At 64.6% G+C, this 16,622-nt stretch overlaps 1 protein-coding gene across 1 annotated transcript in view; it reads right to left on the bottom strand.

The window, feature by feature from the left end:
- Nucleotides 1-6,616: 6,616 nt before the first annotated feature.
- Nucleotides 6,617-16,622, bottom strand: part of LOC135895103 (serine/threonine-protein kinase NLK2-like) — a 12,534-nt gene continuing 2,528 nt past the window's right edge. The window contains exons 3-11 of the mRNA XM_065423171.1: nucleotides 16,421-16,476; nucleotides 16,027-16,133; nucleotides 15,513-15,598; nucleotides 14,943-15,152; nucleotides 14,585-14,686; nucleotides 9,009-9,095; nucleotides 7,851-8,049; nucleotides 7,349-7,442; nucleotides 6,617-6,665 (exon numbers count right to left, since the gene is read on the bottom strand). Coding sequence (XP_065279243.1) covers nucleotides 6,617-6,665; nucleotides 7,349-7,442; nucleotides 7,851-8,049; nucleotides 9,009-9,095; nucleotides 14,585-14,686; nucleotides 14,943-15,152; nucleotides 15,513-15,598; nucleotides 16,027-16,133; nucleotides 16,421-16,476 — 990 coding nt within the window. The remainder of the gene's footprint in view (nucleotides 6,666-7,348; nucleotides 7,443-7,850; nucleotides 8,050-9,008; nucleotides 9,096-14,584; nucleotides 14,687-14,942; nucleotides 15,153-15,512; nucleotides 15,599-16,026; nucleotides 16,134-16,420; nucleotides 16,477-16,622) is intronic.

Below are 16,622 nucleotides of genomic sequence, written 5' to 3' on the forward strand. Positions count from 1 at the left end.
AGGACCCGTGGGCCGGGCCGGGCGGTGCCCCATGGCTGGCCGGGGCCGCGTCGGGAGCCGGGCGCGGCTGGGGGGGGAAGTGGTCGATGTCGTGACGCAGCGTTTCCTGCCTGGAGCCGCCGGCTTGAATGGCGTGATGGAAACAGCTTTCGGGGTGGGGAGAGAGGCTCAGCGGGGGTGCCCTGTCCTCAGAGCCCTGCGTGAACCCAGGCGTCCTGCCAGCTCCCTGTTCAGGCCCCTCCCTTCAGTCATCTTCAGCGTCTCCGTCACTTCCTGTCTCGAACCTGTGCGCAGCTTGGCTGGGAGTTCACCGCCCCCCGCCCCAGAGGGGCCGCATCCCAGTGCCGGGCGAGGAGTCCCCGGGTGCCCAGCCCCTGTGCCCCGAGGGCGTGACAAAGTGGGTTTGCCCCTTGTTATGTTGTGTGCCAGTCTGTTGTGCATGAATATGGTGTGTGCCTCAGTTTCCCTGTGTGCTGCACCAATGCTGGGTGGTGGGAATTGGGGGGGTGACTTTGGCTGAGACCCTCGGGGGCAGGTGAGGCTGCTCCAGCGGCCTGCACGTAGGCGATGGCTGGTGCCCTTCGTCACCCGGGACCCAGGAGGGGGATGCGACCAGGGGAGCAAGGCAAGGACTGGAGGAGGGGCAATGGGGGTGTCTGGAGCCCGGCAGCTGGAACCGAGCAGGCTCCCGATTGGGACTCGGGGGGCAGAGCCCAGGGCACCAGGCCCGGGGTCCCCCCCAGATGAACGTTGCTGGAAGTCCCTGATGTCTGTGCTAACAAGCCCTGTCCTACGCTGGGTTCCCGTCGGCTAATAACCCGTCTGTGTCCCGGGGCGATGCTAGGAGCCGGGCAGGACTCGGGGAGTCTCCTCTCTCGGAGCAGGAGCTTCCCTAGCTTCCACCTTCCTGGGTCTGAGCCCGGAGCATCCAGCCTCCCCGTCCCCCCGTGCACTTCCCGCAGCGAATCCGCCCGGGCGGGGTCCTGGGGGTCCTGCCCCCAACTCTGCAGTCAGACGGGGACACCAGGGTCACCATCCGTCCGGGTGTCCCCGGACATGTCCGGCTTTTTCAGCCTTAAATGGCCGGCCGGGGGGATTTCTAATGAAGTAGAAATATCCGGGATTTCCCCCTTCCCCTCCTGCGGAGTGCGGCGCGGCTGATTGGACGCCTGGCCTGATTGAAAGCCGCTCGCAGCCACTAGGGCCTCTAGCAGCCAGAGTCCCGCCCCCTCCCCCGCAGACTGTTTGATTCCACGTGGAGCCCGCAGCTCTCCCTCTGCCGGGGGAGCGGGGGCGCAGGGCAGGCGGCGGGGGTGTGTGTGGGGAGCAGGGGGCTCAGAGGCTGCAGGGGCGGGGGGGTGCAGGGGCTGCAGGGCGAGTGGGGAGCAGGGAAGCACTTAGCAACCCCCAAACAAGATCAGAGCGGGAGGGAGGAGGGGGAATGCGGGGTGCTCAGAGGAGGGGGCAGAGTTGGGGCAGGGCCGGGGGCGGGACCAGGGCCCCGTGGAGTGTCCTCTTTTTTAAATGTTTGAATATGGTAACCCTAGGGGACACAGAAGGTTTATGTGACGAACTGGGACTGTTCTGAATGTGGTCTTTGAATGCTGAGTGCGGAGTGTTGGCCTGGAAGGTGGCAGGGGGGGTTGGTTGGGGGGCTGCATTGGGGGATGGGAGACTGGCCTTGAGGGAGGATACCTGAGCATGTAACGTGAGAACCCAGGAAGGGGGTTGGGGCCAGGTGACACCTCTGCCTGGGAAACTGGACAAAGGCTGGGGGAGGAGCCGGGGAGAGGCTGAGGGAGATGCTGGAGAGAGTTTCAGGAGCTGGCTGGTGTAATGGAGGGAGCCCAGATGGGGCTCTGCCCCCCCCCCCCCAATGGCCCTGTGGTACCCCTGGGACCCCAAGATGGACCTAACTGAGGGGGTCCTGTTGTCTGTGCCTGCAAGACCTGTCTTGGACTGTGTTCCTGTCGTCTAAATAAACCTTCTGTGTTACTGGCTGGCTGAGAGTCATGGTGAATCGCAGGAAGTCGGGGGTGCAGGGCCCTGTGTCCCCCCACACTCCGTGACAGTTTATTCATTGACAGGATCACGGCGTAGGGCAGAGCTTGTCAGCACAGAAATCAGTGACTTTCAGCCAAGTCCATCTCGGGGCGTCCTGGGCCAGACGCCCTGGGCTCCCCCTCTTCCAGTCCCCCCCACGCAGACCCCCAGCCTCCAGCCACCCCACCTTCGACACCCCCCTTTGCTCCTCGTCCTCTTTGTCTCCCTTCCCGGGCCAAAGGTGTCACCTGGTCTCATCCCCCTCCTGGGTCTCAGCTTACACAGGTGCAGACGGCAAGGCAGCCTCACCTGCCCCAGGGCCCCAGCAAAGTCACCCCCCCAATTCCCACCCCTGAGGTATCGGTGCAGCACACAGGGAAACTGAGGCACGCACAGTGTTAGTATAGGACAGTAAGACCCACATGCAACATAACAAGGTGAATAAAACCCCACTTCGTCACATCTCTCCCCCCTCCGAGACCGAACTGGGCGGGGTCACTTAGCCAGTGGCCTGGGGAGGTTCGGGCTCCCCTCTCTGGGACAAAGCATCGGCTGTCACGTTGGCACTCCCCTTAACGGGGCCCACGTCCATGTCCTAATCCTGAAGCTGGAGACTCCACCTCAGGAGCTCGGCGTTGGCTCCTTTCACTTGGTGCAGCCAGGTCAGAGGAGAGTGGTCGGTGTGCACGGTGAAGTGTCGCCCAAAGAGATATGGCTCTAGTTTCTTAAGGGCCCACACCATGGCCAGGCATTCCTTCTCGATAGCCGCGTAGTTCTGCTCCCGGGGTAGCAACTTCTTGCTCAGGTACACGATGGGGTGTCTCTCCCCCTTGTCATCCTCTTGCATTAACACCGCCCCCAGTCCCGTGTCTGAGGCATCGGTGAACACCATAAAGGGCTTGTCAAAGTCTGGGTTTGCCAGAACTGGGCCACTGACCAGAGCCTCCTTCAGCGCCCGGAGAGCCCCCTGGCACTCCTCGGTCCAGACCAGCTTGTCTGGCTTCCCCTTCTTGCACAGCTCAGTGCTGGGGGCGGCTATGGAGCTAAAGTGGGGCACGAACCTTCGATAGTACCCCGCCGTCCCAATGAAAGCCTGGACCTGCTTCTTAGTCTGGGGAACGGGCCAGTCTCTGATCACCTCCACCTGGGCCGGCCCTGGCTTTAGGCAGCCGCTCCCCACCCAGTGGCCCAGGTACGACACCTCGGCCATCCCCACCTGGCACTTCCCAGCTTTTATAGTCAGACCTGCATCCCGGAGCCGGTCCAGCACTTGTCTTACCTGGGACACGTGGTCCTCCCAGGTCTGGCTAAAAACACAGATGTCGTCAATATACGCCACAGCAAAACTCTCCATCCCCCTGAGTAACTGGGCCACCAGGCGCTGGGAGGTGGCAGGTGCCCCCTTAGGCCGAAAGGCAGGACCAGGAACTCGTATAACCCCAGAGGGGTGATAAAAGCAGATTTCAGCCGGGCATCTGGATCCAAAGGTACTTGCCAGTTGCCCTTGGTGAGATCCATAGTAGTGAGATAACGAGCCCCCCCCAGCTTGTCTAGGAGCTCGTCAGGCGTAGGCATGGGGTGGGCATCGAACTTGGTGATGGCATTAAGCCTTCGGTAATCCACACAGAACTGGATTGACCCGTCCTTCTTGGGGATCAACACCACGGGAGAGGCCCAGGGGCTGGCGGACGGCTGGATCACCCCTAAAGCCAGCATGTCCCCGACCTCTCTCTCCAGGTCCTGGGCTATTTCCCAGTGACCCGGAACGGGGAACATCTTACGGAAGGGCCGGCCCCTGTCTCAGGGAATAGATCCACCAGGGGATCATCTCCCTGCTCCTCCCACGGGCCACACACGCCAGCACCAAATTCTCCCTGTCCCAGTACGGCTTCACCATGCTGACATGGTTCACCCGGTGGCTGTGAGCCCGTTACACAGCTCCACCACATCGTTCACCTCACTCAGCTGCTGGGTGACCTTAAAGGGCCCGTCCCAGGCAGCCTGTAGTTTGTTCTTCCTCACGGGTATGAGGACCATCACCTGGTCCCCGGTAGCATAGGCACGGGCATGCGCTGGGCAGCCGTACCAGACCTTCTGCTTCCCTTGGGCCCTGGCTAGATTCTCCCCGGCCAAGCCCATGGGCTCTGTGAGCTTTTCCCGGAAAGTCGGTACATACTGCACCCCTGATTCTCCATCGGGGGAGGCCTTCCCCTCCCATGCGTCCCTCATCAAGTCCAGGGGCCCCCTCACCCTCCTCCTATACAGCAACTTGAAAGGAGAGAACCCGGTTGATTCCTGGGGCACTTCCTGGTACGTGAACAGCAGGTGAGGTAAGTACTTGTCCCAGTCCTGCGGGTGCTGGTCCATAAAGGTTTTCAGCATCCTCTTTAGGGTCCCATTGAACCTCTCCACTAGCCCGTTGGACTGAGGGTGGTAGGCTGAGGCCCAGGTGTGTCGGACCCCACACTTCTCCCACAAGCACTGGAGCAGGGTCGACATGAAGTTAGACCCCTGGTCTGTAAGGACCTCCTTGGGGAACCCCACTCTGCTGAAGATGGTCAGCAGCGCGTCTGCCACGGTGTCTGCCTCGATAGAGGACAAGGCCACTGCCACGGGGTAGCGCGTAGCAAAATCTACCACCACCAGGATGTATTTCTTCCCCGACTGGGTCACCCTGCTGAGAGGCCCCACTATGTCCACGGCCACCTTCTGGAAAGGCTCCGCTAAGATGGGCAGGGGCCTCAAAGCTGCTTTCGTCTTGTCCCGGGCCTTCCCCACCCTCTGGCAGGGGTTGCAATACTGCTGGACAGCAGCAAAGACCCCAGAGGAGCCACGTCGCAGCGCCGGGCGAGGGGTCCCCCGTGTGCCCAGCCCCTCCACCCCAGAGGGGCCACGTCGCAGCGCCGGGCGAGGGGTCCCCCGTGTGCCCAGCCCCTCCACACCCAGAGGGGCCACGTCGCAGCGCCGGGCGAGGGGTCCCCCGTGTGCCCAGCCCCTCCACCCCAGAGGGGCCACGTCGCAGCGCCGGGCGAGGGGTCCCCCGTGTGCCCAGCCCCTCCACCCCAGAGGGGCCACGTCGCAGCGCCGGGCGAGGGGTCCCCCGTGTGCCCAGCCCCTCCACACCCAGAGGGGCCACGTCGCAGCGCCGGGCGAGGGGTCCCCCGTGTGCCCAGCCCCTCCACCCCAGAGGGGCCACGTCGCAGCGCCGGGCGAGGGGTCCCCCGTGTGCCCAGCCCCTCCACCCCAGAGGGGCCACGTCGCAGCGCCGGGCGAGGGGTCCCCCGTGTGCCCAGCCCCTCCACCCCAGAGGGGCCACGTCGCAGCGCCGGGCGAGGGGTCCCCCGTGTGCCCAGCCCCTCCACCCCAGAGGGGCCACGTCGCAGCGCCGGGCGAGGGGTCCCCGTATAACCAGCGGCCTCATCCCAGAAGCAGCCGCATCTCGGCCACGGCCTGGAAGGAAAACACCGGCAGCGAAAGCACCAGCAGAGTTTAATGCCGAGCCAGCAGGTTTAATTAAATTAACAAAAAAAACCCACCCCACCCCCGCCCGAACGGTTCAAGTTTCCAGGGTATTTTCGTTTTGTTGCCCCCTTTGCAACGAAAAACCAGCGGGGAAAATCGGGGCGAAGACGGAGCCCGGAGCCACCGAAACCCTAAATTTCGGGGGGGGGGGAGGTAGATTTGGGGAGCAGTGAATTAATACAAATTCCCAGCCTCTCCCAGTGGGGGGCGCTGTGGGGAGTGGGTGCTGGCTGGGGGGGGAACTCCTGGGGGGAGGTCAGTGGTTGGGGGCTGAAATGGGGCCCCCGGGGGTTGTTGGGGCTATGGTGGAGCTGGGGAAAGAGGGGGAGGTGGAGGGGGGCAGGGCTGAGGAGTTGGGGAGGCAGCAGGGGCATTAAGGGAACTTGGGGGGTGGGCTGTATTCACAGTGCAGACTTGGGAATTTGGGGGTCCTGGTTCCAGTGCAGCCTCAGGGAAATTTGGGGGGGGGGCGTGGGAGGGATTTGGGGCTCAAGGTAGGTTTGTTTCTAGTGCAGACTCAGAGAAGTTCAGGGGTACTTGGGGGAAGTTTTGGGGGGCCGGGGAGGGTCATGTTTCCTGAGCAGACGCAGGGGAAACTAGGACGACAGGGCAGGTTCGGGGGGGGCATTGACAGTGCAGACTCTGAGGAGTTTGGGGGTGCTGTGGGGTGGTTTGGGGGGCTCATCTTTCCAGTGCAGAGACAGGGGAATTTGGGGTTGCTGAGGCGAGAGACGGGGAGTCTCATTTCCAGTGCAGGCTCAAAGGAATTTGGGGGTGCAGTGGGGTTAATTTTTCCAGTGCAAACTCAGGGGGCTTGGGGGGGCCCAGGGGGTGGCCGTATTCCCAGTGCAGACTCAGAGGGTTTGGGGGTGCAGGGAGGTTCGGGGGGAACTTGAGGGGTCCCTTTGATTTCAGCTCCGGGACCCTCGGCCTTTTCCCCACTAGTTCAGTAGGCGATTTGGGGTCTGTCCCGCCGCAGCTGGCTGGCTCCGCCCCCCCTTTCTCCTTCCGTCTGGCCACCCCCGAACCCCAAATCTGCCTCCAGCCGCCTTCATCTCTCGTCCTTCTTGGAAACTTTCGACGAATGCCAGGCCGTCGACCTGTGGGGAAACGAGGGTTCAAATCCAGCACGGGGGGCTGGCTGGGGAGCTGTGGGGAGCAGGGTGGGGGGCTGGTTGTGGGATGGAGCAGAGGGACACTGTGTGGCAGGGCTGGCTGGGGTGGGGGGCACCATGGGGGGGAGCTAGTTGGGGGGCGTGGGGCACAGGCTGGCGGGGGCCGGCATGGGAGCGGGGGACGCTGTGGGGCGCAGGCTGGTGGGGGGCACCATGGGGCGGAGGCTGGTGGGGGGCGCCGTGGGACGGAGGTGAGGGGGGCTGGCTGGGGCGGTGGACACCGTGGGGCTCAGGCTGGTCGGGGGCTCTGTGGGGCAGAGGTGGGGGGGCCCTGTGAGGTGGAAGGAGGGGGTGAGGGGTACTGTGGGGTGCAGGCTGGTGGGGGTTGCTGTGGGGCAGAGGCGGGGGGGCACCGTGGGGTGGAGGCTGGTGGGGGGCACTGAGGGGTGGAGGCGGGGGGGAACCGTGGGGCGGGGGGATGGAGGCGCTGTGGGGCTGAGGCGGGGGGGCACCGTGGGGTGGAGGCCGGTGGGGGGCACCATGGGGCGGGGGCGCCGTGGGGCAGAGGCGGGGGGGCGCCGTGGGGCGGGGGTGCCGTGGGGCAGAGGCGGGGGGGCGCCGTGGGGCGGGGGCGCCGTGGGGCAGAGGCGGGGGTAGGGGGCACTCACCGGATGAAGGTTTTGAAGGCGGCTGAGTTGGGGTTGATGCACAGGGCGACCCGCGTCCCCTTCTGCTGATCCAGGATGAAGCTGTGAACCAGCTCTGCAAAAGAGGGGGGCAGCTCCAGATCGGGGGGGGGGCTGGAGAGGAGGTCGGGGGAACAGATCCAAACCGGGGGGGTCCCTTGTGAGGGTGCGGGGGGGGGGCTGTGGGAGCCAGATCGGATCTATGGGGGTTGTGAGGGGGGCTGGTGTTTGGGGGGGGACAGGCGGGTTGGAGGGCTGTCAGGGGTTTGGGGTGACAGCAAGAGGTCCCAGGGGGTGAGGGTCAGTTTTAGGGAGGCTGTCGGGGCCCCAGGGGTAGGTCAGCGTGTGGGGGTGACGGGGGGCTGCGGGGGCCCTGGCAGGGGAGGGTCAGTGTGGGGGGATGATGGGGGGCAGGGGGGGCCCGGCGGGGGAGGATCAGTGTGCGGGTGTTCCGGGGGTACCGGGGGGCAGTGGGGGTGGTCACCTTTGGCCTGCCAGACGGAGCTGAGGCCCCGCTCATAGGCATCGTCGAAGCGGGGGGCTGCGGGGGGCTCGAAGTCACTGGCGTAGATGCGCCCCGAGGCCAGGCTGTGGCAGCAGCGGCACATGGACGTGTGGTAGCGGAGTCGCCCCTCCTGCAGGTACGGGTGGGCCAGCGCCTCCCGCGCTGAGATCCGCCGCGCCTGTGAGAGACAGCGTGGGACCCTGGCGTCCGGAGGTGGGGATCCCCAGTGCTCCTGGGGATCCCAGCATCCAGGGGGGAACCCCCAACACTCCCCGGGACCCCGGCGTCTGGGCAGGGAACCCCCAGCACTCCCAGGGACACTAGTGTCCAGGCAGGGAACCCCCAGCACTCCTTGGGACCCAGGCATTCAGGCAGGGAACCCCCAGGACTCCCAGGGACACCGGCGTCCGGGCAGGGAACCTCCAGCACTCCCAGGGACCCCGGCGTCCGGGTGGGGAACCCCCAGCACTTCCAGGGACGGGGAAGGGACCCCGGCGTCCAGGCGGGGAACCCCCAGTGCTCCCAGGGACCCCGGCGTCCGGGCAGAGAACCCCCCAGCACTCCCAGGGACGGGGAAGGGACCCAGGCGTCCGGGCAGGGAACCCCCAGCACTCCCAGGGACCCCGGCGTCCCGGCAGGGAACCCCCAGCGCTCCCAGGGAGGGGGAGGGGACCCCGGCGTCCGGGCAGGGAACCCCGAGCGCTCCCAGGGACCCAGGCATCTGGGAAGGGAACCCCCAGCGCTCCCAGGGACCCCGGCGTCCAGGCAGGGAACCCCCAGCGCTCCAGGGTCCCCGGCATCCGGGCGGGGAACCCCCAGCGCTCCCAGGGATCCCGGCGTCCGGGCAGGGAACCCCCAGCACTCCCAGGGACGGGGAGGGGACCCCGGCATCTGGGCAGGGAACTCCCAGTGCTCCCAGGGACCCCGACATCTGGACGGGGAACCCCCAGCGCTCCCAGGGACGGGGAAGGGACCCAGGCGTCCGGGCAGGGAACCCCCAGCGCTCCCAGGGACCCCGGCGTCTGGGAGGGGAACCCCCAGCGCTCCCAGGGATGGGGAGGGGACCCCGGCGTCCAGGCGGGGAACCCCCAGCGCTCCCAGGGACGGGGAGGGGACCCCGGCGTCTGGGCGACTCACGGGGTCGAAGACCAGCAGGCGGCAGAGCAGGTGAACGGCCTCATGGGTTGCCTCCCCCGACAGCAGGTGCAGCACGGACAGTGCGGGCTGGGACGGACGGACGGACGGACATGGAGCCTGAGTGGGGCTCTCCTCCCCCAGGTCCCCCCAATCGCCCTGCACCCCCGGCCCAGCCCCCCACTTCCCCCAGCCCCCCGCTTTCCCCATCCCAGCGCCCCCCATCCGAGCCACCAATTCCCTAGCCCAGGCCCCCATGCCCCCAGCCCAGCCCCCGATCTCAGCCCCCCAGCGACCTGGTGGAGCTGTGCAGGCAGAGGGGGCTGCGCAGGGGGAGGCGCACCAAAGAACAGCTCATTGCCCAGCTGGAGGAGGAGGATCGGTCAGAGGAGCCAGTCCCTGTCCCTGAGGGAAGCAGCCTGGCAGATGCTAGGCGGGCACCAGTGTCTGTCCCAGCTGGGAGTCGTCAGCTGGCTGCTGAGGGCTTCCCGAAACCCCCCCTTCCTATGCCTAGGGGAGGGGCTGGGAGGAGCCCAGCAAATACCGTGGGCCCCGTGACCCCCCCGGCCAGCAGGGGATCCTCCCGGCGGAGCTCCCCATCGCTGGAGCTGAGGCGGCTGGAATGGGAGAAGGAGATAAGGCTGAAAGAGCTGGAGCTGAGGCAGCAGGAACTGATGGAGGAGCGAGCAGAACGGGAGAAACAGCGTCAGCATGAGCTGGAGCTGGCCAGGCTGAGGAGCAGTGGGGCCCCGGCTGCGGTGAGTGAGGGGGGACCCAAGACTGCAAAAAGCTTTGATAAGTGCTTCGTGGCCCAGCGTAAGGAGGGGGAGGACATGGATACCTTCCTGACGGCCTTTGAGAATACCTGCGAGCTGCTCCAGGTTGACCCTGCAGACAGGCTCCAGTTTCTCACCCCCTCACTGGACCTCAAAGCCGTGGAGGTGTACGGCCGACTGAAAGGGGCGGAGACAGGGGACTACGAACTGTTCAAAAAGGCCCTGCTCCGCGAGTTTGGGCTGACCCCTGAGATGTACCGGGAAAGGTTCCGGAGTCAGCGTAAAACCCGTGAGGTTACATATCTAGAACTGGCCAACCGGACGCAGGGGTATGCCCGCAAGTGGGCAGCTGGGGCCCAGATGAAGGAGGACCTGGTTAAACTGATCGTACTGGAGCAACTGTATGAGCGGTGCCCATCCGACCTGAGGCTGTGGTTGAGGGACAAAAAGCCAGAGAACCCGCAACACGCAGGCCGGCTGGCCGATGAGTTTGTGGACAGTCGGTCAGGGGGTGCACAGGAGGAGTCCCAAAGGAACAGGCCCGCCATGATGCAGAAAGAGAGTCACTCTGGGACCTCCCATAGGGGAAGCATGGAGAACCCCCTCCCAAGGGGAACATCCGGCATCAGGACTAACCGACCGGCTCGAGGGGACCAACGGGACATGAAATGCTATTACTGTGGCCAGAGAGGCCACATACGGACCCAATGCCCCAAGCTCAGGGACAGACTGAGCAGACCGAACCCACACCGGGTTAACTGGGTAGAGACCCAGCTGGACGAGGGGCAGCGTTCCCAGGCAAGGGGGGCTGGCAGCTTATCAACTGCTCAGGAGAGAGGAGGGCCCCAGGCCAGCTCCTCTGGGGGGCCAGATGCTTCGGACACCAGGTTCTCTGTTTACAGGGTGGGTGCGGGGCTGTCCCTGCGGAGCGAGTGCCTTGTTCCCCTGGAGGTGGATGGGAGGAAAGTCTATGGATACTGGGATACCTACCTGACCCTGACGGGGGTGCGCGGGACCCCATTCAAGGTGCCTGTGGTGAGGGTACACCTGAAATGGGGGGCCAAGGAGGGCCCCAAGGACGTGGGAGTGCACCACCATTTGTCCACTGAGGTGTTGATGTGGGGGGACCTAGAGGACTGGCCAAGCAACCCCCAGAATGCCCTAGTCATGACCCGTAGCCAGAGCCGACGAGGGGCACTACGCCCTGACCTCGGGAAGGATGTCACACCAAAGGCACAGAACCCTACCCTGGTGGGGAGGGATCACCCAAGGACAAGGCTCGGGGTGGCTGCGGCTTCCGACCCAGCTGGCAAGAGGGAGCAGGTTCCCATCCCTTCCCCAGCCGCCGAGTTCCAGGCCAAGTTGCAGAAAGACCCCTCCTTGCGGAAACCAAGGGACCTGGCTGACCTCAGTGTGGTACAGACCATGGGGAGAGGTGGCCGGAAAAGGTTCCTGTGGGAGAAGGCGTTCCTGTACCGAGAATGGGCTCCCCCAGGGGAAGTGGAGTCGTGGGGGGTCAGGAGGCAGCTGGTGGTTCCCCAGAAGTTTTGCCACAAGCTACTGTACCTGGCCCATGACATCCCTCTCGCAGGGCACCAGGGAATCCGGCGCACCAGGCAGAGGCTGCTACAGAACTTTTACTGGCCTGGGGTCTTTACCAACGTCCGACAGTACTGCCGATCCTGTGACCCCTGTCAGAGGGTGGGGAAGGCCCGGGACAAGGGGAAAGCGGCATTGAGACCTTTGCCCATCATAGAGGAGCCTTTCCAGAAGGTGGCCATGGACATAGTGGGACCTCTCAGCAAGATGACCCGATCAGGGAAGAAATACATTCTGGTGGTGGTAGATTTCGCCACCCGCTACCCCGCGGCAGTGCCCTTATCGTCCATCGAGGCAGACACTGTGGCAGATGCGCTGCTGACCATTTTCAGCCGAGTGGGGTTTCCCAAGGAAGTCTTAACGGACCAAGGGTCCAACTTCATGTCGGCCCTACTCCGGTGCTTGTGGGAGAAATGCGGGGTCCGGCACAACTGGGCCTCGGCGTATCACCCCCAATCCAACGGGCTGGTGGAGAGGTTCAACGGGACACTAAAGATGATGCTGAAAACCTTTATGAACCAGCACCCGCAGGACTGGGACAAGTACTTACCTCACCTGCTGTTCGCGTACAGGGAGGTACCCCAGGAGTCAACCAGGTTTTTGCCTTTCGAACTGTTATATGGAAGGCGGGTAAGGGGGCCCCTGGACCTGATGAGAGACGAATGGGAGGGGAAGGCCATTCCCGATGGACAATCAGTGGTGGGGTATGTCCTGACCTTCTGAGAAAGACTTGCCGAGCTAATGGGTCTGGCCAGGGAGAATCTGGCCAGAGCCGAGAGGAAGCAGAAGGTCTGGTATGACCGCACGGCACGGGCCCGCGCCTTCGCCAGCAGGGATCAGGTGACGGTCCTCATCCCTGTGAGGAAAAACAAACTCCAGGCCGCCTGGGAAGGGCCCTTCAAGGTTGTCAAGCAACTAAATGAGGTAAACTATGTGGTGGAGCTGTCAAACCGGGCACACCACCACCGGGTGTACCATGTGAATATGATGAAGCCATATTATGACAGGGGGAATGTGGTGTTGGCTGTGTGTGGACACTGGGAGGAGCAGGGAGATGACCCTTTAGTAGATCTATTCCCTGGGACAAGAGCTGGTTCCCCCCCTGGAAACAATTCCCCTCTCTGATCGGCTGACCCCTACCCAGCAAGCTGAGATCGGAGGGGTGTTGCATCTGTACCGACGGCTGTTTTCCAACCAGCCTGGACGCACTAATCTGACTGTCCACCGGGTGCAGACAGGATCGCACCCACCTATAAAATGCGCCCCCTTCCGAGTCACAGGGAAACCTGCTCAGGACCTGGAAAGAGAGGTTGGGGACATGCTGGCTTTGGGGGTGATCCAGCCGTCTTCCAGCCCTTGGGCCTCGCCGGTGGTGCTGGTCCCCAAAAAGGACGGGTCGATCCGGTTCTGTGTGGACTATCGGAAGCTCAATGCCATCACTGTAGCCGATGCCTACCCCATGCCCAGGCCTGACGAGCTCCTAGACAAGCTGGGAGGCGCTCGGTACCTTACCACCATGGATCTTACAAAGGGCTACTGGCAAGTGCCGCTGGATGCAGATGCCAGGCTGAAATCGGCCTTTACCACCCGCCTGGAGCTCTATGAGTTCCTGACCCTGCCTTTCGGCCTCAAGGGAGCGCCGGCCACCTTCCAGCGCCTGGTGGATCAGCTACTGAGGGGGATGGAGAGTTTTGCTGTGGCGAATATTGACAACATCTGTGTCTTTAGCCAGACCTGGGAGGACCACGTGTCCCAGGTTAGACAAGTGCTGGACCGACTCCAGGAGGCCGGGCTGACCGTAAAAGCTGAGAAGTGCAAGGTGGGGATGGCTGAAGTATCCTACCTAGGTCACCGGGTGGGGAGCGGCTGTCTAAAGCCGGAACCAGCCAAAGTGGAGGTGATCAGAGACTGGCCCGCCCCCCAAACCAAAAAGCAGGTCCAGGCCTTTATGGGGATGGCGGGGTACTATCGAAGGTTCGTGCCCCACTTTAGCTCCATAGCCGCCCCCAGCACTGAGCTGTGCAAGAAGGGGAAGCCAGACAAGGTGGTCTGGACCGAGGAGTGCCAGGGGGCTCTCCGGGCGCTGAAGGAGGCTCTGGTCAGTGGCCCAGTTCTGGCAAACCCAGACTTTGACAAGCCCTTTATGGTGTTCACCGACGCCTCAGACACGGGACTGGGGGTGGTGTTAATGCAGGAGGATGAAAAGGGGGAGAGACACCCCATCGTGTACCTGAGCAAGAAGTTGCTACCCCGGGAGCAGAACTACGCGGCCATCGAGAAGGAATGCCTGGCCATGGTGTGGGCCCTCAAGAAACTGGAGCCATATCTCTTTGGGCGACACTTCACCGTGCACACCGACCACTCTCCCCTGGCTGGCTGCACCAGATGAAAGGAGCCAACGCCGAGCTCCTGAGGTGGAGTCTCCAGCTTCAGGATTAGGACATGGACGTGGGCCCCGTTAAGGGGAGTGCCAACGTGACAGCCAATGCTTGTCGGCTACACCAGATGAGAGGGGCCAACGCCGAGCTCCTGAGGTGGAGCCTGCTCCTGCAGGATTAGGACATGGACGTGGTCCATGTGAAGGGAAGTGACAACCTGATAGCGGACACGCTGTCCCGGAGAGGGGGCCCTGAACTTCCCCAGGTCACTGGGCAGAGTGACCCCGCTCAGTTCAGTCTCGAAGGGGGGAGAGATGTGACGGAGCAGGGACTGGGGCGCATTTGACCTGGGAATGTTGCGGGGGAGTTTTACTCGGACTGTCTGCATGGGGGATGGGAGAGCAGAGGGTGACTTTACTTGAGGGACGATACCTGAGCCAGGAGGGGGTTCAGTTTGGAGCTGCCTGGGAACAGGAGGGAGCCCCAGGGTTGGGGTCTGAGCCCCCTGCCCCCCAGAGGGACCTGAGCGAGGGGCCCTGGTTGTACCTACAAGCTCTGGTCTGGACTGTGTTCCTGTCGGCCAATAAACCTCCTGTGTTACTGGCTGGCTGAGAGCCCCCCGCTTCCCCAGCCCAGCCTCCACTTCCCCCAGCCCCCCGATCCCAGCCCCCCACTTCCCCCAGCTTCCCCAATCCCAGCCCCCCACATCTCCTGCCTAGCCCCCACAATCCCAGCCCCTCACTTGCCCCAGCCCAGCCCCCCGATTCCAGCCCCCCCACTTCCCACAACACCCCTCACACCTTCCCCCAGTCCCCCAGGGTCTCACCGGTTTGTGGGCCCCTCGCAGCACGTGGGCCCGGGCCCCCTCGCAGGCCGAGCGCAGGGCGTGGGGAGGGGGGGTGCCGAGTAGGTCTGTGATCAGGTCCAGCTGCAGGGTGTTGTGGGGGGTGGAGTTAATGGGGGGTGCGAGAGCCTCCCCCCATGCAACCCACCCCCACTAGCCCCTCCCCCAGATCCCCTCCCCTCAAACCCCTCCCCACCCCCTCTAGTCCCTCTCCTTCCACCCAGATCCCCTCCCCACTCCTCCCCTCCCCCCAGATCCCCTCCCCCACCCCCTCCAGTCCCTCCCCTCCCCCACTCCTTCCCTCCCTCCCAGATCCCCTCCCCCACCCCTGGCCCCCCACCTGCTGGATGGGGCTGGAGGCCTGGAAGAGGATGCGCCGGCCGAGCAGCTCGGCGAAGATGCAGCCGACGGCCCAGAGGTCGATGGGGGGGCCGTAGTGGGGGGTGCCCATGAGGATCTCGGGGGCCCGGTAGTACTGGGTCACCACCTCCTGCGTCATGGGCTGCCCCTCATCCGGCTCCTCCAGCCGCGCCAGCCCGAAGTCGCAGATCTGCCGCGGGGAGGGGGTGAGCCCGGACGCCTGGGTCCCCTGCCCCGCCTGCCCGCCTGGGTCCCCTCACCCACCCACCTGGGTCCCCTGCCTGGCCCATCCCTCCTGCCTGGGTCCCCTCACCCGGACGCCTGGGTCCCCCGCCTGCCCGCCTGGGTCCCCTCACCCAGACGCCTGGGTCCCCTGCCCATCCCAGTTTCTGGGGAGCATTGCAGGGCCCCCTAGTGGAACAGTCCCAGACGCCCAGGTCCCTTTCCCTGTCCCGCTGTCTGGGAGCCGTCCCAGACGCCTGGGTCCCTTTCCCTGTCCCGGCAGAGCTGTGGGGGCAGGGCTGGGCTAGCAGGGGGCTGCAGGTCTCACCTTGAGGACGCAGTTGCTGTTCACCAGCAGGTTCCCCGGCTTGATGTCCCGATGGAGCACGCCGGCCGAGTGCAAATATTTCAGTCCTGCAGGGAGGGGGGCAGCGTTGGGGGGGGGCTGGGATTGGGACCCCCCAATCTGCCCTTCTCCCTGCTCAGGGATCCCCCCAGGATCCCTTTCCCCCCCAGTGCCAAGATAAGCGGAGGAGGGGGGCAGGGGCCGAGAAGGGGCCGGTGAGTATGGGGGGGATGCAGGGTGGCCAGGGGAGGGGAGTGCACTGGGGATGGTGTATTGGGGTGGCTGAGGATGGATATTTGGGGGGCCCTGAGGATTGGGAGGTTTCAGGGGGCTGTGGGGATTGGGTGAGACAGTTGAGGGGTCTGGGGAGATTGGGAGTGTCTGGGAGGCTCTGGGGGTCTGTGGAGGGTTTTGTGGGTTTCTGGGGTCCCTGGGAGGTTTGGGAGGCCCGGGAGGCCCTGGGAGGTTTGGGGGTCCGGGGGGGCCGGGGTCTCACCGCGCAGGATCTGGTAGAGGAAGACCTTGATGTGCTCAGCGCTCAGCGGCTGGGGGGACACGATCACCTTGTGCAGGTCGCTCTGCATCAGCTCCGTCAGCACGTAGCTACCGCCCGGCGCGGGGTCAAGGGCGCGGCTTGGGGGGCAGAGCCCCATGGCCCCCCATCCCCATCCCCCCAACCCCCCCCAGCTCCCATCTGCCACAGCCCCCCAGCTCCCATCCCCCCATAACCCCAGCCTTCCCCTCCATCAGCAGGTGGCTACGAGGGCCACCCTGATAAGCCCCACTCCCCCCAGACCCCTAACCACCCCGGCACCTCCCGTTGCTGCCATTTACCCCCCAGGGCAGCCCCCCACGGCCCCCCACCCTTCCCCCATGCGGGGGGCGGATACATCTCCTCGAAGCAGTCGATCTGGGGGGGCTGCAGAATATCCAGCGCCGACAGCACCTGAGGGGCGCAGTGGGGGGTGAGACCCCAGATACCCCCACAGGGTCCCAGAGCCAGCCCCATGGCAGCCCCCCCGTACTCCCTACTGCAACCCCCAGCCCCACGGCATCCTCCATACAGCGACCCCCACTGCTCCATCATGCCCC

The sequence above is a fragment of the Emys orbicularis genome, unplaced genomic scaffold, assembly GCF_028017835.1.
Source record: "Emys orbicularis isolate rEmyOrb1 unplaced genomic scaffold, rEmyOrb1.hap1 scaffold_90, whole genome shotgun sequence".
NCBI lineage: Eukaryota > Metazoa > Chordata > Testudines > Emydidae > Emys > Emys orbicularis.